This window comes from Tribolium madens, unplaced genomic scaffold, assembly GCF_015345945.1.
Source record: "Tribolium madens isolate multiple individuals breed KSU strain unplaced genomic scaffold, Tmad_KSU_1.1 Scaffold_19;HRSCAF=116;Tcas5.2_LG9, whole genome shotgun sequence".
Lineage (NCBI taxonomy): Eukaryota > Metazoa > Arthropoda > Insecta > Coleoptera > Tenebrionidae > Tribolium > Tribolium madens.
Window position 1 is genome coordinate 17461643 of NW_025400983.1, and position 23355 is coordinate 17484997.

Genomic DNA, 23355 nt, shown 5'->3' on the forward strand with positions numbered 1-23355 from the left:
AATAATATTGAGAGAATCAAGGCAAAATCTTATGATTCTGTTGAAGGCCTTCTCAGTATGTTGATTGAGAAGTATGACATAGATACAAGTGAAAGAGACTCCATGACTGCAATTGAACCAACAGTGATAACACTGCCAAGAATCTGTGCATGTTTCCCAATCATCACTTGTGATATGTATCACAATCAGGTTGGGAAGAAACTCTTCACCTTGGAGCAAATGGGAATCACTTCTGCAGTTTCCAGTGCAGTTCTAACACCATTCTTTTGCTCCTGTGTTCCAAAATCTTTGGTTAAGGCTGGGGAAAGCAACCCAAATCTCTTATTCTTCATTGCACACATCTTAACTGATGATGTAGTCCACTCAAAATATGCCAATTACACACCTCTAGCCAACATATTTGATTAGTATGCAGCTGCATATAGAACAGAGGTGACACCAAATTCAAGCAGATTGGCATACTGTAAGAAGATTGGGATACTGGTGGCTAGCAATACTGGCTTCATAGATGCCATTGCTAGTGCCATAACTAGAGCTGAGAACCTCATCAGGGGCTTAACACCCAATGACCCAACACTGCATGTCACTATTGACAATCTCAAGCTACTAGTTAATTGAGGTTAATTATTTATTTACATGTTGCATGCTTAGGATAGGTTTTGTTAGATTAAATTAGGATAGGGTAGTTTTAGGAGGGGTAGATAGATTAGGGGGTGGGGGGGACCTCGGAAATTGCGGTGCCCTCTGCGTCCTTTCGCCCGTCTCAAGGTAGTTATATCTACAAAACTACAGAAGATTACCCCCACCTAGATTCTCTATTGACTTTTTTATATTATTAGGTGTCTGCAGCAACCATTTTTAGAATCTTTAGAATCGTGAAATGCTCTAACGCCAGTTAAAACCTGTAATCTTCGGTGAGCGGAGGACATAAAAAAATATCGTTCTTCCAAGATCATTTTTTTCGAGAAGAATTGGGGCTATATATATATCGCCCCAATTCTTCTCGAAAAGCCTTACATTGCTGCTCAACGAATCAGATTTTTAAAAAGATACTCGTACATGCAATACAAAACTGATTATCCAAATGTTAATTTTGTTTGGTTAGACGAGACATGGATTTTCCAAAATGGTTCCCAAATTCGAACGTGGGCAATTGATGCTCTGTTTAAAAAAGATTATAAAGTTAAAAAGACGGAAGGTGAACGATTCACGGTTCTACATGCTGGATGCTTCAGCGGTTTCTTGATGGGTGCTCCATATTACTCAAAACAAAAATAAACGACCGCGACTATCACAAGACCATGAACGGTAATCTTTTTAAAAATTGGGTTGCAGAGCAATTGATTCCAGCTCTGCCATTTGATGGTCAAAAAACGGTAGTGGTAATGGATAATGCTACGTACCATTCGGATAAACTTGACAAACCACCTACAAAGTCATCACAGAAAACCATGCTTCAAAATTATTTGTATGTGAACAACATACTTTTTAATACAAACGCGACGAAGACTTCCTCCATACCACTGCCAGTACAACCCTATCGAACTGGTTTGGGCATATTGTAAAACTTTTTACAATAAATATATCAACGCCTCAAGTTATGGGGTACCCTTTAAGGGTTAAAGAGCATATAAATTTATTGCGTTGTTATACATGTTTAAAAATTGGTCATACTTCAAAAAATTGTAGATCTAAGCCTTTAACTTGTTCCAAATGTTCAGAAAATCACCCAAGTACTGATTGTCAATCTCAAAATTTATGTTGTGCTAATTGTAAACAGTATAATACTAATTTTCTTAAAAACAGTCCTGTTGATCACTCTGAAGATCTTGAAGATGTTTTATCATTTTTCTTACATAAATTCGAGCATATTTTAATTTTAGGTGATCTAAATGTTGATCACAATTTTCAAAATAAAATCTCAGATTCTTTTCATTCAAATTGTATTATTTGTTTAAGCTGGAACAAAGCATATCCCCCTAGTTGCTTAAGACTTTTTAAAAATTTCTCGTCGATTGTTGCCGACTCATTCTTCTTCTAGTACTATATTTGAGGATGTTAGTACTTTAAAACAAGAGAATGACTTAATTAAAAATGTACAGCGAAGTTTTCTGATATTCTTAGCGTTTTTAATTGATGTGGACTATCCTACGAGAGGCTGATCAGTTGCAACTTTTAAAAAGATTCAATCTTCCATTTTTACTAACTAGACAGGTCTATATAATTATAAATTTTTTAACAGTTTGGTACATGGCCGTACTGATTGTGCCTGGTTAGTGGTTGTTGGATAGGTTGTGCTTTTCGGTTCCTCGATTAAATTCTCGTCGGGTTGTGACATTCTATTCAACATCAAGTAGAACCATCGTTGCTGAGAGATCTCCGATAAATTTAATAAATTTAAGGTTTATTTAATAAAATATGTAAAGATGTGATTTGAACTGTGATTCCTGGAGAAAAAAAAAACTGTTTTTCATGCTACTTTTAATTAATATCCTTGTTTAGTGTCTAGTTTAGTATAGTGTAGTTATGGGCCTATGCTTCAACAAAAGGCAATTTTTTTTGCTAAAGAGCTACACATTTTGATTGTTGGGGAATTGGATTAACCGTTTCACGAGTAGACACAATATTGTCGCCGGATAAATTGCTGGAGAGTCTTTGTCGGTTGAACAAAGCGATGTGACCGAGTGGCAAACCAAAATTTGGCCCAATTTGCGCGCAAATTTTAGTGACGACGAAATATTTAATACAGACGAAACTGGATTATTCTATAAACTAACGCCAGATAAAATATTAAAATTTAGAGGTGAAAAACTTTCGAAAGACAGAATAACTGTGATGGTTGCAGCTAACATGATAAAAAATGTTGATAATCATCGGTAAGTCAAAGAACCCAAGATGTTTTAAAAATGTGCCGGTAGATTATGAGAGCAATCGCAGGGGCTGGATGACATCTGCTATTTTTATCAAATGGGTACGCGATTGATTGAGATCGTGAATTGACTAAAAAGAAGAAAAGGATCCTGCTTCTGGTTGACAATTGTCCAGCTCATCCCTCAATCAGCGACTTGAAAAGCATAATTCTCATTTTACTGCCTCCTAATAAAACATCCATATTGCAACCTATGGACCAAGAAATAATTCGAGTGTTAAAATCAAATTTTCGTAAAAACCTGGTTTTAAAAACTGTCGCCAGTCTTGACGCAAATGAAGATACCAGCAGTACCAAACATCCGAAGATCACAATACTGGATGTCATTTTAATAATTTACGACGCCTGGAACAAGTTTACATCAGCTACGATTTTCAGCTGTTATAAACACGCTGGATTTGTCCCAGACAGTCCCAGTGTTGCTGCCTACATCCATCATGATGATGGTGATGTGCCCCTGTCTGTCTGAGCGAGAACTCTGAATAAAGAACTGCCCATAGGAAATTAAAACTTGAACAATATTCTGCTGTTGTTGATGATTTCGCAACGTGTGAGGAGTCGACTAACGAAAATATTCTATAAAATGTTATTGTCAACAGCCAAGATAGCGACGATAATAATGACGACGGCCCGGAAGAAAATTGTACCACTTCAAACCTATCTGAAGCTCTAAAAGCTGCAGAAGTGCTGAATGTATTTGAGCATTCTAATTTTGATGACGACACTATGAAAAATATTATATCTCGTTTCCATAATGCAATCATAATACAGTTTGCATAATACACTAACCGAAAAAAAGGGTTACACAAGTGGCGCTCAACGTCGTAGGTAAGTGGTTTGCGAAAATATTGTGGAATTGTATTAATAATGGACCAGGTGATGAAGCCAATTCATCTGTTGGTGAATGAACTCAATTATGAATTACTCATACGTGGTATAACGACGGATCGCAAGGACTCGCTCAAAAAAATCTTAGATCGGCTTATGGTGCAAGACGCATCTCGTCTTTTTGAGTTTAAGGATACCCAGTACAATTTCGCGACAGAGCACGTTGCGGTGAACAACTTTAGAGTCAACTACCAGTTTAATAGTCGAATTCGATGTTCCTCCGACGGACTCCGGCTTTAAACGTATTTCTTCCCGATTGTTGCATATCAAAAATAGGATAAATCGTATTCCTATACCAGAAGAAAATTCCAAACCAGCAGAGTTAATCAAAAATGAATCACTGGCTACTTGTTCTGAACTCGAAGCCGATCTTTACGAAGAAGCTCAAACTATACCCTTCACACCTCCCGGCGTTAGAGAGCCTTCGTCGCGAGTTCGCCTTCCAGACTTTAATTTTCAGAATAAGAATCCTACGTCGCCTAATAACAGTACCTGTATATAAATGGAGATTAAAATTCGATAGGCCTTCCGGTAGTATCAACGCTTTCTTAGAACAAGCAAATGAACAAGCTAGTACGAAATGTCAGCCAACATTAACTGTTTACTTCGGCAATTGACCTTTTTTCCGGACATGCATTAATCTGGTTTCGCGCGATCAAACATTCTGTTTATTCTTGGCAAAAACTAGCATCGGCACTTAAATGCATAACCTTTAAACCGGAACCGGAAATTGAGTAGATGTATCCGGTTTTCGTGATTACCAGTTTAAAAGGTATGTTGTCACAGCGAAATGTTCCAAATTTTATAATATTTGGTCAAATAGTTATTACAAAGTTATTACAAAAAAATCAAATTTCCATACCCCCATTCCGAGAGCTGTAAAATTCTTATCAGTAGAGATAGGACGCGAGTTATTATTTAAATTAACATCATTTTATAGGTCATTTTTGAGGTTCAAATATTGCTTCATATATATGAATAACCCTGTATATGTAATTAGATTAACAACAAATTAATACTCTATTCATTCTATTTCCTGCATTTAAACCTTTTTTTTTTCAAAACTTTTTTAAAAAAAACAAAGATTTCATCATACAGCCATTATCAAATTCAAACATTTCGTCATTTTTATACTAATCAAAAACTAAGAAAGCTAAAAAAATATGTTGTTTCAATTTCTCTTTACAGTTGATTTGTTATGAGTCAAAATATGAAAAATGCGCTAAGATGGTTCCTTCTCCCCTATAGCTAATAAAGTAAAAAAATTGCATAAGAAAAGAACTGAAAATCAATTTCTCTTGTTACTAGAAGAAGAAAAATCATTAATTGATGGAATAGCTCCGTGTGCCTCATGGGGATTTCCTTTAAGAAATTTGGATCTGCGCATATTAGTAAAAGGTTATTTGGACCACTCGGATTCGAAAGTGGAAAGACAACCGACCAGGTCGGGATTGGGTGGAAACGTTTTACAAAAGGCATCTGAGTGATCTCTCCATTATGCCAAAACATTAAAAGGTCCAGAGGTGAAGTGCCTAAAGTTGTAGTACCGTGCGATCAAAAAAAAATAAATTAGAGTAGGCGGTGATCAAAGTCCTTCAGATGGCAATCCTGATTTTTGATATCAAATGTCAGCGAAAACTTTGACGAGTTTGCGTTTTATAACTTTTGAGTGAAATTATGTTCACTTTAGAGCAGAAAATTTGTATTGCTGTAAAGACGAAAACGGTGAATGGTCATTTTCACTTTGAGTTTGTGTGGAAAATTTCCAGCCCAGATTCCCAGCCAATGTGTTGCCAATTGTAGAATTTAATAGACGCCTACTCGAATTTATTTTGTTTTTTTTTTGATCGCACGGTACAAGAGTATTTTCAAGAATTAGAAAGCGGTTGCAAATGTGCCTCCAGAAAAAAATTACTGCATAGGAAAATTTAGCGGACAATGAAACTTTTGCCCAGACACTTGTTTATTCAATTCCCCGTAGATTAATCGCAAAAAACGGCGCGTTGACCAAATATTAGAATAGTATGCATTTATTTAAATTGTTGAGAGTTGCCTTTTATTTTTGTAAAAACTTATCATTATCAATAAATGTTTGCGAGTTGTGTTTGCCGTTATTGGTAATGGTTGTCTAATAAATAAGGCAAAAAAGTTACACACATTAAAATCTTTGAAAAATGCATAAAAAAAATTCAGCTGTCAACAAGGTTTTCCTAAGTTACTAAGTAACAACAATTAAAAGATAAGTTTACAATATGACAGTCTAGCTAAAATTGTGCGTACTACGCTTTTTTTTTTGGTTCCCTGGTATCTTATCTTAGTTGAAATTTTTCTCTGGGGCGCGAGTTCTGGCGCGGCCTGTATATACCAAATTCATTTTATTACTTAGAAATAAGATTTCATCGCAACCTTTTTCTGGTTGTTTGCAACACGATATATTTTCATTATTTACTAATCATGTTGTACATTTATTTTTATTTATGTGGACGTCAAATGTCAATTCAATAATAAAAGGTTTGACAAGCAAAACGGGCACTAATGCTGTAAAGCAACGCATTACAATTATTTAAAAAATGTACAGCCAAATCTGTGGCTGCATAGTTGCAAAAAGTTTTTTTCTATTTACAAGTGTCCCAAAATTCGCAGACCAACGAAATGGTACGTATTTCCTTAGGGTATCCTCACCAAAGCATTTAATTAATTTTATCCATTTTCTATTTTTGCTTAATAGTTTGCGATGCCCCGAAATAGAAAAAGAACAACTGATAGGGCTTCATGGAACATAGAAGTAATGCGTGATTTGGGGTTCCATATAGTTCTTTAAGGCATAGACTTAAAGTTGGGGAATGTTTTCGTCCAATGTTAGGAAGAAAAACGATATTTAATGAGAAACAGCAAGAAGAGATGAAAAAACATTGTATGAATCTAGAAAATATGTTTTTCGGACTAACGACCTTAGAATCCAGACGAGTAGCATTTGAATATGCTGAAATAAATCACGTTAAAAATACATTTAATAGAACAAATCGTTTAGCAGGAAGAGATTGGTTAAAAGGATTTTTATAAAAGAATCCTACTTTGAGTATTCGCAAACCCGAACCAACTACTCTGAACCGAATTACTGCCTTCAACAAAATCGAAGTAGACCGTTTATTTTCTAATTTGGTTGAAATTATGAATAAACAAAATTTTACACCAGACAGGATGTTCAACGTCGACGAGACAAGAATAACGAGTGGTCCATAAACCTAGACCTTGTGATGAAGAACCTGGGGAAGACTCTGGTAGAGAACCTGGCCTGATTAAACCCACGATTCGGAGACGGCGGGGTTCAAAATTCGGTTCTTCACGAGCGCCACGGATTTAAAATTTACAGGCACTCTACCAACCCACAGTCAGATAGACTAATTTATTAATAATATTATTATTATTATTAGCATATTGCGATCGGGCAGAGACCGAAGCCTGTTATGCCCGCGCTAACAATGATATGGTGCCGATATGTGAAACTTTTGCATTCCCTATTTCAATTACTTATTGCTATCAAGAGAATCGTATTTGGCCTTAAACTGAGTGATATTATCACACAAAACAACTTCAGCTGGTAAAGCATTCCAAATATCAAAGACCCTATTAGATATGAAAAATTGCCTTGCACTTGTCCGGAAATTATCCTTGGATAGCTTAAGAGAATGCCCTCTGGTACGTCTGTCGGGATGCAATGGGAAGAGGTGTCTTATTGGCGAATAGACATTTTTATAGAACAGAAGGCTGTTATCAAATCACCTCTTCTACGTCTTGCCAATAAGGTAGGTAACTTCAAAATTTGTAGCCTTCTGTCATAAGGCGGTCTCATAAGACGACCAAAGGGAATTCTCGTGGCGCGACGTTGCACAGCTTCCAAGGAATCTATGTCTCTTTGGATCATGGGAGTCCATGCACTGTTTGCGTACTCCAGAATAGGCCTAACATACGTTTTATAAAGTTTGGCAACTATAACAGGTTTTGAGCCAGAAAACATTCTACTAATGAGGTAAAAAATTTTGTTTGCCTTTCTGATAACATTGGCAGCGTGCACAGACCAGGAAAGGGTAGATGTAATTGTAACACCCAGGTCGAGAATTGAGTCTACCTGAACTAACTCGGTGTTAGCCATAAAATAAGTGTGCCTAGGATTTTTTGACCCTAAATATAAAACAGAACATTTTTTAACATTAAGCGGAAGCATCCATGTGTCAGACCATTGACACACCGCCGAGATATCTGCTGCAAGGGTGGAATAGTTTTCACTGGTATTGTAAATTTTTATATCATCGGCATACATTGCACAGCGAGATGACAAAACGTTTTTCAGATCTGCAGTAAACACGATAAATAGTAGAGGCCCTAACACGGAACCTTGAGGAACACCACTCAAAACCTGGAAAGAACCACTAAGCGTGTTGGCCACCTTAACTTTAAAGGTCCGGTCAGACAAAAAGGCATTTATCCATAAAAGAAGTTGACCATTTATACCATAATGTTGCAATTTATACAATAAACGTTTCTTTGGTACCCTATCAAATGCCTTTGAAAAGTCAAGATAGACAACATCCACACAGTTTCCCGCATCTAGGTCCTTAGTCCAGTCGTTAAAGCTGCATAAAAGATTAGTAGAGGTTGATTTCCCAGATATAAAACCGTGCTGTTCTAACGGTATTATACTACAAAGAGTGAAAAACTTAACCATTTCACCATAAACGATGGATTCCATTATTTTAACAACTAAACTAGTTAAACTAACAGGACGATAGTTCTCTGCATCAAATTTATCTCCTTTTTTATAAATTGGTCTGACTATTGCTGTTTTCCAATCATTCGGTAATTTACCGGCAACAAAAGATTGATTCATGAGAATGGATAAGGGTTTGCATAATGAATTTGCGCAGTTTCTTAACAGACTAGCTGTTATATTATCTGGGCCTGGAGATTTTGTGACATTTATTTTCTTCAACTTGTCCAAGACAAGTTCTTCGGCAAAGTTAATTATATTGAACTGTTTGGGGTTAGAATTACTACCTAGTTTTGGAAATGACATGTGTGACTCCTCAACAAAAACTCTGGAGAAAGTTTTCGCAAAAACTTTTGCACACTCCGAATCATCATTTGTAATCTGTCCATTATCATCTTTAACCTGCAGAGTTTTGACCGGACCCGATAACTGAGAGCGAATGTACTTAAACAAAGCCTTAGGATTTTTTGATTCAGCAATATGCATTTCATACCTAGTCTTAGCTGCTTGAATAATGGAAGACAGCTTGTTGGAAAAAGTTCGATGCGCCGCATAATCGTCAGCTTGTTTAGTGCGTTTATATACTCTCCACAACGCTCTCTTTTTCCTAATTTGTCGAAGAATGTAGTTGTTAATCCAAGGTTTTTTTGACGATCTTTTAATCGTTTTGATTGACGTATTGGAAGAAACCAAACCAGTGAGTACTTTTTTAAAAGAATCCCAATTATGTTCTACGGATGAAACTTTTAGCAAATTGTCCCAATCAATGTCCTTAAGCTTTGAGTTTAAAGTGTGGTAATCAGTAACCACTTTCAAGAAGCTAATTGTTTTACCCTGAGAAATAAAACAAATCTGAAGATCAATTTTTAGTACTACGTGATCAGATTTACCGATGGGATCCAAATACTCTAAGTTAGCAAACGAAGTAGTATCAGTGGTTATAATAAGATCCAAAATTGACGCCTGCTGGTTAAATCTATATCGAGTTGGTTTAGTAACAATTTGATGTAAATGACTATTCACTAAAAAATCAATAAACAATTGGGAAGAAGCATGAGAGGAGGAAAAATTAKTCAAAGGCCACGTCAAATTTGGMATATTAAAATCTCCAAATATAAACAACTTATCRTACGARTTRGCTAACCTTGTTAGCGATTCAAAAAGGATTTTGTYGTCATTAAAATTAGTGTTTGGAGGCCGATATATGYATCCAAGAACGAATGTTACATTAGAGTTGMATACTTTCAGAAAAMKTGWTTCAACTCCTGGGATATCAGTGTCAAGTAAATTTAATTTAAAATTGGCTAAGATGAGATCTGATACATAAATACACACTCCACCACCTTTTCTACTATTTCGATCTTTCCTAAAAATAGTGTAATTGTTTAACGCAACCAAAGCATCAGGTATAACAGAAGACAACCATGTTTCCGTCAGTATTACAAAACCAGGTTTTTCCGAGCAAATGTAAGCAACGAACTCATTATATTTAGCTAACAGCGACGCTACGTTAGAAATCCGAAAATTAGGGATTACTAAAAACACGCCAACAAGAGCAAAAGGAATAACATAAGGGGATAACCCCAAAAGAAAGAAAAAAAAGCCTGCAAGTTGAAATTTGTGTCACAACGAGAAACTTGTTGAATGTAGGAAAACGAGTAGCAGTTTTACCTCAGATGGTGGTAGGCCTTTGCGTGAGGGTGGTCGATATGGAGGTGTCTTTCTTATCCGACTTAAGGTCGAGTGCACAAAACTTCACAAAGTCAAACTGGCAAAATCTTGGACGAATCAGCACAATAACGGCTCACTGGTGTTCTAATCCGGCATAACAAGCGTCGATGAGACTAACTAACCAAAATAAACGTTGTAAAGGCTCAAATTAACACTAGGGCCAACAAGACACGCTCACTCGAGACCACCAAACCAAGAAGTGACATGGCTGCCCTTCCGCCAAGGRTTTTATAGGTTAAAGTTGAMACGGAAATGAAGAAGTTTAAAACTAAGRGCRGCTAATGAAAAATTTAGWGACATTTCGATTAAGACACCAGAAAAATGGATTGGTTAGACTGAAGAGATGTGACGTCAAAATAAAAATTAAATAAAACGGTTGAAATTATTGCATTATTGAAATAAATGATTTTGAAAAAAATAAGGCCATGTTTTAATGAATATTCCCCAAAACACACAAGACGATCACACCTTGAGGAGACTTGAGGTTATGTTGACCATCAAGGTACGCAAATCCAAGGTGTCCTCAATGAGTTAAAAAAATTAACACGTTACAACCTATCATTGCTCCTAAAGGACAAAAACAGGTTGGAATCGTTACTAGTTGGGAACGAGGAAAAATGATGACTGTTTGTTGTACGACGAGTGCCACCACTAATTACTTTTGCTTTTTTTTTTAGATTCTCCGAAATGGAACTTTCAAATGCAAAAGGATTTTATATGGTATATAATCGATGATGTAAAAATTAGCAGCATATACATCGGGAAAATTACGAGCTATGCAAAAGTTAACTGGAGAGCATATAAATGAAAAAAAAGAAGAAAAATTAAAGTCTCCTATGTACACAGGTGTTCAGTCCTACAGTGACATCTCTTATCGCATTACTTGCACGAATAGGTAATAATTTCGAATAATAAATTTATTTAAGTCAATAAGTGTAATTCTTTTGTTTCAGGATCAAATAATGACGGTGAAGGGCTATCAGCAGAAGCTGTGGGCACAGCCAAATTTTTTTTTGACACTTTATTTGATAGTGCAAATGGGCATACACTGTTTCCAACCAGTGGAAAAAAGTTCAGATGCAGTGTATCTATAAATGTTACATTAGTCTGCCTTTTTATTTCAATATTCATGAACTGTTAATTTAGGATGGTTTGCACCGTCTCGGATTAAAATCTCCGTTTAGCTAATCGGCGTTTAGTTAGTCTCTGATTAAAATTCATTGTTCCTTTGCACTGACCGTCGTTTAGTTAATCGGCGATGTTATTTGGCAACACTGTAATTTTTTTTCGATTTGAAATGCGTTTGACAATTGTGGCGGCAATTGAACTAGTTTAATCAAAGTGAGAGAAAGTGAGAAGTGATAAGGAGTCACACGAATTACAGTAAGTTGGACATCTATAATTACTTAAATTATTTTAGGTTTTATAACTGATATAGTTTGAAAATAAAATTAAAATAATATTTTTTTGTTTGTGTTTTCTTTCCTATAATGAACCAAGAACCTTCCCAAAAAAGAATGCGATCTTCCAATTTTTCCTCCGAAGAAAAAATGCTTTTGCTTAACATTGCAGCCTCATACAAAAACATATTAGAATGTAAAAAAACAGACTGTCTTTCGCGTCGACAAAAGGAAGATATGTGGAGACGGATTGAAAGAGAGTTTAATGCTGTTAATCCGGCATTAATGCATCGCGAATGGCCAGCGTTCAAAACTTTTTATGAAAACAAGAAGAAAGAGGTCAGAAAATTAGCAGCTCTAGAAAAAACGGAGTTGCTCAAAACTGGAGGAGGGCGACGAGACGAGAGACCTAAAGACCCATCCTATGAATTAACATTGTCTTTACTAAATGAAAAAACTGTTTTTGGCTTACCATCCGAAAAYGACGGAGATGCAACACCAAGTGTTGACTGTTCAAGTCCACTTGAGGTAGGCATATTGATGTCATTTCTATTCTTATTATGAATTAATTATTCACTTTTGATGCAGCAGAACGCCGAAACACAGTTCTGTATGAATGAAACCCATAATAAAGAAGAAACTGAAGTCGTAATAGTTCATATGAAAATATAATATATATTTTACTTATTTTTTGACATTTAAGGCTCCGCTAACCGCTAATAACACTATACCAAATTTTRAAATAAGTGAAAATCTAAATTCTCAGCCTCAGACACGGGGTAATTGGAGATCAAGGAGAAGGCCGAAGACCAAGTTACGAGTAACTTCATCTCCTAATGAAAATTTATCCAAAAAATATGACGAATTATCAGACTTAAAAATAGAATTAGCACTACTTCAAAAACAAATTTTGTTAGCGGAATTGGAAAATCAACAGAAAAAACATAAATGGGAGGAGGCGCAGCGAGAAAGTGTACAACGAGTACAACATCAAAAAGAAGAAGCAATACTTCGTAAACAATTATTGCTGCTTGAAATAGAAATTAAAAAAAAACAATTACAATTAATTTAATTTTGTTAATATGTTGTATTTCTTAAAATTAATGTTAATTATAATCTTGAAAAAAATTCGTTGATATTGTCACATACCGCGGAATTTGGGTTAGTTTATCATTACTTAATATTCCGTAACAAAAACTATGTTTCGAAAAGAGGTCTCGGCTATTGTGTCATGTTGTAATTGTAACGCGGAAACGCCATCAACATCGCCGAGTCAGCTTCTCGAACCATAATAAATACCCGGAATATTGGGTAGTCGGGAGTCTGATCGAGTCTAGTCGAGTTTACGTTTTGGAAGTATCATTCGCTTGTGTAGTAAGAATCGTGGTTGTAAGATTGGAGTGTGACATGTGCCCTAATCGGATAATGACTGTCTCAATACAGTAAGTGAACTATCTAGTCATTTTAATAAACCTTTTTGTATAAACACACCCATGACTTTCAATCCCACCCTGTGACAATATATTGCCTTCTTATTGCATTGCCTGCAGCCAGATTGTTATATATATATTAGGCAAATTAGGAATTTGGCCTTCTTCAATTAACCTGTTGAGTTCATGTTGATCTAATTCATCAGGTATTGGTGGGGGTTCATTATCACCCATATTAATAGCAATGTTATGAAGAATGGCTGTTGATACAACAATGGTACGTAATGTGCTTAATTTTAATCTGCAACCATATGCTAATATAGGGAAACGTCTTTTAAGTACACCAAAGCATCTTTCAATGGGATTCCTAGTACGACTTTGGTTGTAGTGACTTTCTGCTTGAGTGTTGGGTTGAATTAGAGGTGTAAATAAATATGTTTTGTTGGGATAACCTCCATCCCCTACGGCGACAGAAAAATTAAACATTTTTGAAACACATGAGTTGTTGTTAACCAAGTAACAAACAGTTTCGGTAATGTCCATTTTCAAAAGAACGTCGTATTCTGCTATTGTTGAATATAGTGGAGTCATGCGCCGATCCCGGCCATTGTGCAACTACATTCTTTATTTTTAAATTCGAATCACAAACCATTTGTGTATTTACAGAAAAGTACGACTTCCTATTTCGGAATATCTCGGCATCATCACCACCTAAATTTGTAATATGCAAAACTTTAAAATATTATTCTCAATATCTGTTTGCATACCTGGACTTTGAATTCTTATATGCGTACAATCGATAGCCCCAATCACTCGAGGGAAAGACGCTATATTGTAAAATTCTTGCTGTGTTTGTCTTATTTGATCTTGCCCATTTGGCATTTTTATAAATTGATCATAGCAATTGCTTCCGACACCCGTACTACAATGCGTGAGACCGTTGATAAGTGCATACCCATGTAGTCCCCTATTAAATCTAGATGACCACCGGTTGAATATAACCGCAAACATCTTAATAGCTGATTTATAGGTGATACACAATTATTGCTGTAAATCAGAAGGAACAATTTTTTACAACATAATTACTTGGAAAAGAATTTATACATATCAGTGGGAAATTCCAGTCGATTTTCTATGAGTGGCAGAAGATTCAAAACACATTCCTTTGTTAATCGAAATCGTTTACGAAAGGTGGCTGCATTTAATGTATTGAAATAATCTTTTCTTTGATTAACCTGGCGCGGTATATGATGCTCAATAAGTTGTAGTACTTCAAGATCATCATCTTCAGCAAGTTCAAAATTATTCATAAAATAATTCATTGTAGGTAATTCTGTTTTTCAACAACACTGCATGACATGAAACTTATTTAATAATAACATATAAAGTAATATTCCAACCTTTCTTGAAAAATGTAATCAAATTTTGTTTTTTGACTTATGATGTGACAGATAATTCGTGAAACTTCAAACGTAAACGGAGACTTGCATTTTAAACCGTGATTTTTCACGGATTAAATAAGACAGTCGCTAAACCAAGATTTTCGTTAAATACAACACGGTGCAAACACAAATGTCAGATTGGCATACTATAATCGACGTTTAATATTTAATCTTGAACGGTGCAAACCGCCCTTAATTGTTACGTTTAATAATAGTTACTTATTATACAAGACACTAAAGAAATTGTTTATCTAAGAGTGAAAAAAAGATTAAGTTTACGAGTGACGAAGTCAGGAGTAGATAAACAATCTTTATCGTCGTGTATAATATTTCGTTTTATTTTGCACTCACCTACCAGCATTTCTTGAATATAAACAGTAGATAAAAATTATTTTATTTCACAAGACGATAAAAGATTATTTTATCTACTGAAATTAGTTGATAAAATACAAATAGAATTATTATAATAAAAATTACTTTATTTCACTACACGAAAAAAGACTGTTTTATCTACTGAAATAAGTAGATAAAAGCATTCTTTACAATGACTACAAAAAAAAAAAAAAAAAATAGGTATTTGTATTATTGTTTTTCTAAATATATTTACAGGGCTTCTTCAAATACCCGAGTCTACGTTAAAATGCCGTTTCTGTTCTCTTTCAAAATGATAAAACTGAACACCGTTCTATTGCAAGCCCAAATAAATCCCATCCTATTGCAAACCCAAATGAACCCCATCCTATTGCAAGCTCAAATAAAAGAGAGATCGACTCCTCCAACAACTGCCCCCAATTAAACAGAATTAAAACTCCCTCCTCCTGGTCGCAAATTAATCCTATCCAAAGTAATTTTGTTGTCTTTGCAAATTTTAGATTAGGCCCAAATTCTAAAAGTCAGTCGCATAATATTCCTTTTAAAGAAATTTTAATCGACAAGGATGATGAAATTATCTTCAAATGCCTTGGGAAAACAATAACATTTATCAAGCAAGAAATAAGAACCACTACTTCGTTAGATGATTCAACATTTTCACAAAAGCAGGATTTGCGAGGGTACAAAAGTAAGTGGCAGTAATACTAAGAATAGTATGTGCGATATTCGAGGCAATTTGCGACATAATCAGTGTCCAATGGTCATCAAGTAAAATATGAAGGTATGTTATTTTTGTCGAAAGGAAAGAAAATACAAAAAAGTTGCGGGGAGACATTATTCGGACCATTAGGATTTGTTGCACATTTAATGCATATTAGATTACCGGGGGGATATAATTTTTTAAGAAACTTGGAAATATTGCCCTTACCCCCATCAAAAACTCTAAGAAATTATTTACAATTTCTTAAAATAAAATGCGGTTTTGACGAAAAAATTTTACACTTGTTCAAAATCAATATTCTTAAAAAAGCAGAATTCCAAGACATGGAATTTTGATGTTCGACGAAATTCAAGTGCGGGAAAGTGTAAGCGTCAGTTCGAAGAAACTGAATTATGTTGGTCTTTCTGATTTTGGAAATACTGTGTCCGAAAAACACGGATTGGATTTCAACGAGAAAGAAAGCCATGCTCTAGTTTTCATGATTCAGTCTTTAACAGACCGATATACTCAACCTATTGGTGTTTTTGCTTCCAAAGGGCCAGTTGATGGTACAATTTTGATTTTACTCTTTCTATCTATTTTTTGATTTCTTTTAAAGGTGCTACTTTAGTTCAGTTAATAATTAAGGTCGTAGTATAGCTTGTAAAAGCGAGTGCCTATGTGCATGCTTTTGTCGCAGACGGGGCGCAAACAAATAGAAAGGCTTGGAGTATATTAGGACTTGATGGGCCAAAAAAACTCATCAAGGAATTCTTTTGAACATCCACTTCTTTAGGTGCAACACATAGACGGAATTTGGGTATTTGAATAGCCATATCGTCATTTTTGTGTCATATAAAATATATTTTATTGAAGAATTAAAGCGGTTTTTTTACAACACTCTATTTGTCACCAGAAGTGACAATGGTAATGTTAACTTGTTTAAAAACAAAGAAATGTTATTAGTCGCCAATAAGTTGATTTACGGAATTATTTTGCATTTTTTTTGTTACTTAGTGCTTAGAAAACTCTTTCATTAGTGACACTTGTTGAATAATATAGTTTAAATCCTTCTAGTTGAAGATGCAACATTTTTTCATGGCCAACTGCGAACAAAAATCAAAGATAATTTTTTGCTAAAAATGTATCATAATAATCTGTTACAAATATATATATTTTTAGATAAGAAAAAACAAGCTTTTTAGAAATGACATAGCCATCTACGATTCCCATTAAAAAAAATACAAGTTTATCTTATTACGGCGAAACAAATAACTGAAAAAAATAGTTAACTACATTATTAAATTCCTCGTAAAAAAGTGCCTATATAATGTCTTTATTTCAAATACGTATCTAGTATAATAACGAAGATATGATTTTTTTAGATTTCACCAAAATGTCATCTTTTGTCTGTAAGTCGAAAACAAAAGACGATAGCGGGGTGCGGTTTTGACCAATATTATTTTCTCAAAAAATGAGCCCCAGAATGTATAACTCGTTTTTGGCAAAACCTCTTAGTTTCGGAGATTCCCTATTCGGACATCCAAAATGCAGCACCCTGTACACTCGTTTTCATATTAATGTATATCGAAGTAATCTTTGAAAGGGATCATTTTACGGTGGCAAAAAACAAACAATTTTAACTTCATTCTTCCCTAAAAAATATTTTTTCAAATAAATATACACCCCAGGTTGCAAAAAATAATTAAAATTAACAACGTAATTAGCGTAGGGTAGATTCGACTTCAACGAGTTATATTTAAAATTTGCGACAAATTTCACTTCTTCTGTAGCTACATCAGGAAAAGTAATGTCTATTGCAGAGTGGAAAGAATTATTTCCGTATTCAAAACTAGATTTCGAACTTGTAAATGTTGAATGGCAAATGCTTTGGGAACTATCTTGATTTAAAAATTTTAAAATCATTTAAAATGATAATAATGAAACTGCTTTTTGTAAAAAGATAGCAAACTGCAAAAATGGATTACATCAACCTATGTTTCCTAACTTGTTAAAGTATTCTTAAGTTTGCCACATTCATATGCAGCAGCTGAACAAATCTTTTCCCAGTTAACATTGATGAAAAACAGACTAAGAAATCGGTTGCAAATTTCTACATGTTCTTCTATTTAATACGTGAAACAATCTGTAAGGTTTGTTGGGTCAATTAAAAAGTGGAAACCAATAAATATAATTAATAAAAATGTGATTTCTAACTGTGGTTTAGAAATAATATTTGAGTCTGAAGAAACCAATGAGTTTACCTAGTTTAATAACATTTATGTTTATTTTCTATTTTGTAGTATAGGGTTATTCATAAATACAGGGTATTTCACGAGTGATAAAGAGCCTGACGGAATCGAAAATACAACCCACAATACATTTGCAAAGTTAAAGTGGATATTCTAGATATCAATTGTTTGAAAAACTAGTTATGAATCCACGATAGCTTTGCCATCAATAATTTTATTTCTTACAACTGACACTAAATTTAACAAAAAGGTTAAAATCAAATGTTAAAATGTATTCGAACGATGAAAAGACAGATGTAATTCTCATTTATGGGGATGTGAGAAAAATGCGTCGGCCGCTCAGCGTTTGTACAGATAACGTTTCCCAGGTAGAAGATTTCCTGCTGACACCATTTTCAAAAGGCTTGAATCTACCTTAAGAGAAAATTGGCCGCCTTTAAAAAAACCAAGAGAAAGGAGAGGCACAGGTCCCGAAAATGAAATTATAGTGTTGACAATGATAGATCAAAATCATCATATTAGTCAAAAGATGATTTCAAAAACAACCGGAATTAGTCTGTCTTCAGTGCACCGAATAATTAATAGATTCCATCCATATCACATACAATTATTATTGGTTTAATCGCTAAAAGACACAGATTATCCTAAAAGGCTGGAGACTTTTGTAATTTTGTGTAAGCTACATTTTCTAATAATGGTGCAGTTAACAGACATAACATGCATTACTATTCCCAAGAAAACCCTCGTTGGATTCGAGAAGGACATTTTCAAACCATCCATCGGAATATTGGGAAATCAAGTTATTGGGCCTTATTTTTTCCCACATAGAGTAAACGGAAATACTTATTTAAACTTTCGAAGAGAATCGTTACCACTGCTGCTTCAAGATGTAAATCTACAAGTAAGACGAGATTTATGGTTTCAACAGGACGGTGCTCCGGCTCACTACAATAGAATCGTGCGGAATTACCTTGATTTTGTTTTACCTAACCGATGGATCGGTAGATGTTCTATTAATCCTGGGCAACCGAGATGCCCAGACCTTCCGCCGTTAGATTTTTTTCTGTTGGGAATGGTAAAGAGTAAGTATATCGAACGCCAATTGATAATGTAGAACATTTGCAAAATAGAATACAAGATGCAGATCTATCACTCCAGAAATGTTAACGCGTGTGAAGAGATCGTTTAAGACACGGATTCGAGGTTGTGAAAGAAGCGGAAGATAGCAGTTTGAACATTTATTACATTAATTGAACAAACATTTTTCTAAAAACCTTCGTTTTGTTCCAATTTTTATTGAATTAAAATATTTTCCAATGATGGGAGTGCCGTTTTCCAACAAGACTGACAAGATTTAATTCAAATAAGGTTACACAGGTATTTTTCAGGTGAAAAATAGTGTGTTCCTGCCTTGTCAATTTCTTTGTGTCAGTCACGCGATAACTATGTTTTATAAATTTTAAAATTCGTAATCAGAATCCACGAAGCCTATGCAGATGTATTTTTGGTTGCAGTTCAAATTTGGTCAGGCTCATTATCACTCGTGAAATACCCTGTATATCTCTCTATCGGTGGGCACTTTGGGAGATTTGCTTTGCAAATTCCCAGTCCCCGGTGTATGAAAGTCTCGATTCCCCACACGCTTGACAGGTGGCGCTCGGCGCTACCACTGTCGCATCTTACCCTATATAATATATTGTCACGCAGCAATATTTTGCAATGCGGTTGCTGCGATTGCAGAGTTACTGACTGACTACTAACTCGTCCTCTCTGTGTGTGTTCCAGTTTGTTCGTACTTTGAACACAATTGCCGAAACTGCAAAGTCAGTAACCCTGCAATCACAGCAACCGCATTGCAAAATACTGCTGCGTGACAATATGCAAAACATCTTGAAGACAACACGCGTTTTATAGTTTAAAAATCTCCGCCCAATAAAATTCTCACTCCCTCCGTTCTCTTTTATTTATATACAGGGTTATTCATAAATATGAAGCAATATTTGAACCTCAAAAATGACCTATAAAATGATGTTAATTTAAATAAAAACTCGTGACCTATCTCTACTGATCAGAATTGTACAACCCTCGGAACGTGGGTATGGAAATTTGTTTTTTTTTTCTTTTGTAATAACTTTGGAACCATTTGAACAAATAATATAAAAATGTTGAAACAGTTACTTGCGAAAACATACCTTATAAACTGGTAATCACAAAAACCGGGTGCACCTACTCAATTTCCGGTTGTGGCAGTTGCAGGTCACTTCTTCTGTGTTTTTCTATTTTTTTTTGCTTACCACTATTTTTTTATTGATCAAATCGATAGAGCAATAAATTTTATTTTTTTATAGCAATAAGATGAGCCGTTTCGAAAATATTTCAATTTAAAGTGAGGACTGCACAACGTTCCAAGCAAAACGAATAATTGAGATTCAAAAGAGCATTTATAAAGATTCGAAAATTGTATCAGATGTTATACTTAAACGTACAAAATGTACAGTAGAACGGTTGAAACAATTTTGCTTATATCGTCCATCGCATTGCCATTAATAAACTGAGGGTTGATGTAAATGTATTAACCCCTTAAGATCCATACCCGTGTCACACACGGGCAGCGGTTACTGACAAATTTGCGCATACCCGTGTGACACGAGCATCCATTTAATGTGAACATTTTACTAACATTTGCTCGAGTTGCAATCGAGACTTTAGTTTTTATCATAGTTTGAATATTGTTAAATAAATGTGCGACATTCAGAAACCAGATGTCGCCAAACGCGCCACTAATTACAATTTCTAGAGTGCTGTGCCCACTTTTAGATTATTTATTATTTATTCAATTTGACATTGTCATTTATAAAAAATGCCGTTCAAGCTACTTACCAACAGCCTTATCCTCGCCGTCGACATCCAACTGCCAATTTCCAATACTTGGAAAGAGAACTGAGAGAAAATTGGCCAAAACAGAAAAGACACAAATTCAGGCCAGCAACCAATGTCGAAAATGAAGCTCAAGTCATCGAGATGATAGAAGACAATCCTCATGTCAGCCAACGGCAAATATCTCGGCAAACCGGTATCAGTCTTTCTTCAGTATGTCGAATTATTAAAGAAAATAAATTTCATCCGTACCATTGGACGTTAGTGCAAGGATTAAAGGAAAATGATTTTGCTCGGCGGATGGAATTTTGTAATTTTATACGAAATAAGACAGCCCTAGACGAAAATTTTTTGAAATGTGTATTGTTTAACGGTGAGGCAAAATTTTGTAATAACGGAGCAGTTAACCCCCATAACTGTCACTACTACTCATTAGAAAATCCACGGTGGATAAGACAAAGTCACTTCCAGCAAGTGATATCAATTAATGTGTGGTGTGGCATAATAGATGATTATGTTGTGGGTCCTCATTTTTTCGAAAACAAGTTAACTGGGAATGGATATTTGAATTTTTTACAGAATGTTTTGCCAATTTTGTTGGAAGAAGTTCCATTAGAAATTAGAAGATCAATGTGGTTTCAGCAGGATGGAGCTCCCCCTCATTACGCCCGAAATGTACGAGAATATTTGGATAACCAATTTGGGCAACAATGGAGAGGACGGGGCAGCGTTAATGCATGGCCACTTCGGAGTCCCGACCTTACTAGGCCACTAGATTTTTTCTTATGGGGAACTTTGAAGAATAAAGTCTACGAAAGACCCTTTCAAGATATGGAGGCGTTGAAAGAGAGAATCCGTGTTGCGTCTAGAGAACTTACGCCAGAAACCTTACTAAGAGTTCGTAGATCTTTTATCAGACGCATCCAAATTTGCCTCGAAAATGGGGGCCGACATTTTGAACATTTGTTGGGTTAAATAAGTTTAATTATTTGCTCCCAAACTTTAATTTATTTAAGTAGTTTTATTTTATTCAGTTACAAATTTTGCATTTTCTTTAATAATAACATTATTTTGTTTGTGTACTATCAATTTATTCCATCTTATTTTCTGAACTTTTGTTCCAAATCGATTACAGATATTAAAAAATTGAACACTAACAAGAATGTTGGCAATTGATCACTGTCATTTATTCAAGGGGTGTATAAACTACAGAAAGCGATAGAATTTTTTTTTATCGAGTCCGTACTGTAAAATATATTACTGGTTGCATTTTACCGGCGCAGACTTCGTAAAGATACGTGAAACACCCTGTGATATTACAGGGAATAGTGAGAAAACCAGTTGAGAAGTGGTATTGGGCTAAAAATGTGTTGTTGCAAACACCAATTTTCGGAAAGCTATTGACATTTCGCCGTTTTTCATAAATAAAAAAATCTGTACTTCTATAATAATGAAACTTACAATCTGCAAGATCATCCAAATTCCAAACTCAACAAAATTTGGCCAGTTTTTGATGTTTTGAATGGAAAATTTTCCCAATTTTATATACCTGAACGCGATGTCACTATAGATGAAAATCTCATGTTGTATAAAGGACGCCTTGGGTGGAAGCAGTATATTCCTCTAAAAAGAGCCCGTCTTGGAATAAAATTTTATTTACTTTGCGAATCAAGTTCTGGGTATTTGTTTTCATGCATTATACCGGGTGTCCCAGGCAGGCTTGGATATAAGAAATTAACATGGAAAATTAGTTTTTATTTTTTTCCGACTGCAGGAGTAACCGAAATCGAAATCTGATTGATGGAGCTTGTAGTGCTTGAAGAGGGTTATCTTATCGATAATTTTGTTGATTCTCCAATTAACTCTATTTGGGCGAAAACGACCCTCGAAAAATCGAAATTTAAATTTGCCGGGTTAGCGTTACTAAGAAACGAACTATCAAGCCATTGTTTCCAAAGGAGAATTTGTCAGAATTTGACTTGAAGTGGAACGCCACTTTCCTGAGTATGTCCCACCGACAGAGAAAAAAGCAGCTCCATGCAGATATTGTGCTGTGTGTTGCAAGAAAAGGGACGCAAATGGGAAGAAAAGAAGAAAGGAAACAAGATTTTATTGTCGATCATGTGACGTTGGTTTATGTGCTGTGCCTTGCTTTATGCTCTATCAGACCCAACAAAATTACTAGTTTTTTATTTTGGCAATGTTATTAGTTATGTGTTTCATTTTTCCATTTTGTTTACATTGTACTTATTATAGAAATAGATAAGATTTTATTATTTGATTTTTTTAATGAAATTAGAACTCAGATATTACCTAAACACGACTTGATCAAAAAAAGTATTTATAAGTATATAAAATAATGATGATAGTCTCATATATGACATAATACTAAACCAAAAAAATTCTTAATGTAATAAAAATGATGCAAAAAGTTACATTGTATCATCCAAATATATATGTTATTAAATTTATATTTTAGTTAAATATCTACAGAAAAAAAATTGATGATATTTTTGCACAACATATGGATAAAAAAATGGATCCTTAAGGGGTTAAATACTAGAAC

At 34.8% G+C, this 23355-nt stretch overlaps 1 protein-coding gene across 1 annotated transcript; it reads left to right on the top strand.

The window, feature by feature from the left end:
• The first annotated feature begins 1126 nt into the window (after positions 1-1126).
• On the top strand, positions 1127-22974 carry LOC123012175 (piggyBac transposable element-derived protein 4-like). Its single transcript, XM_044410021.1, has 3 exons — positions 1127-1145; positions 22297-22507; positions 22833-22974. The coding sequence occupies exons 1-3, from the start codon at positions 1127-1129 to the stop codon at positions 22972-22974; spliced, it is 372 nt and encodes a 123-aa protein (XP_044265956.1).
• Positions 22975-23355: the final 381 nt, after the last annotated feature.

Coding starts and splice junctions, on each gene's coding strand:
- LOC123012175 (XM_044410021.1), top strand. Junction 22,508..22,832: donor ATACCGGGTGTCCCAGGCAG/GCTTGGATATAA, acceptor AGCTCCATGCAG/ATATTGTGCTGTGTGTTGCA.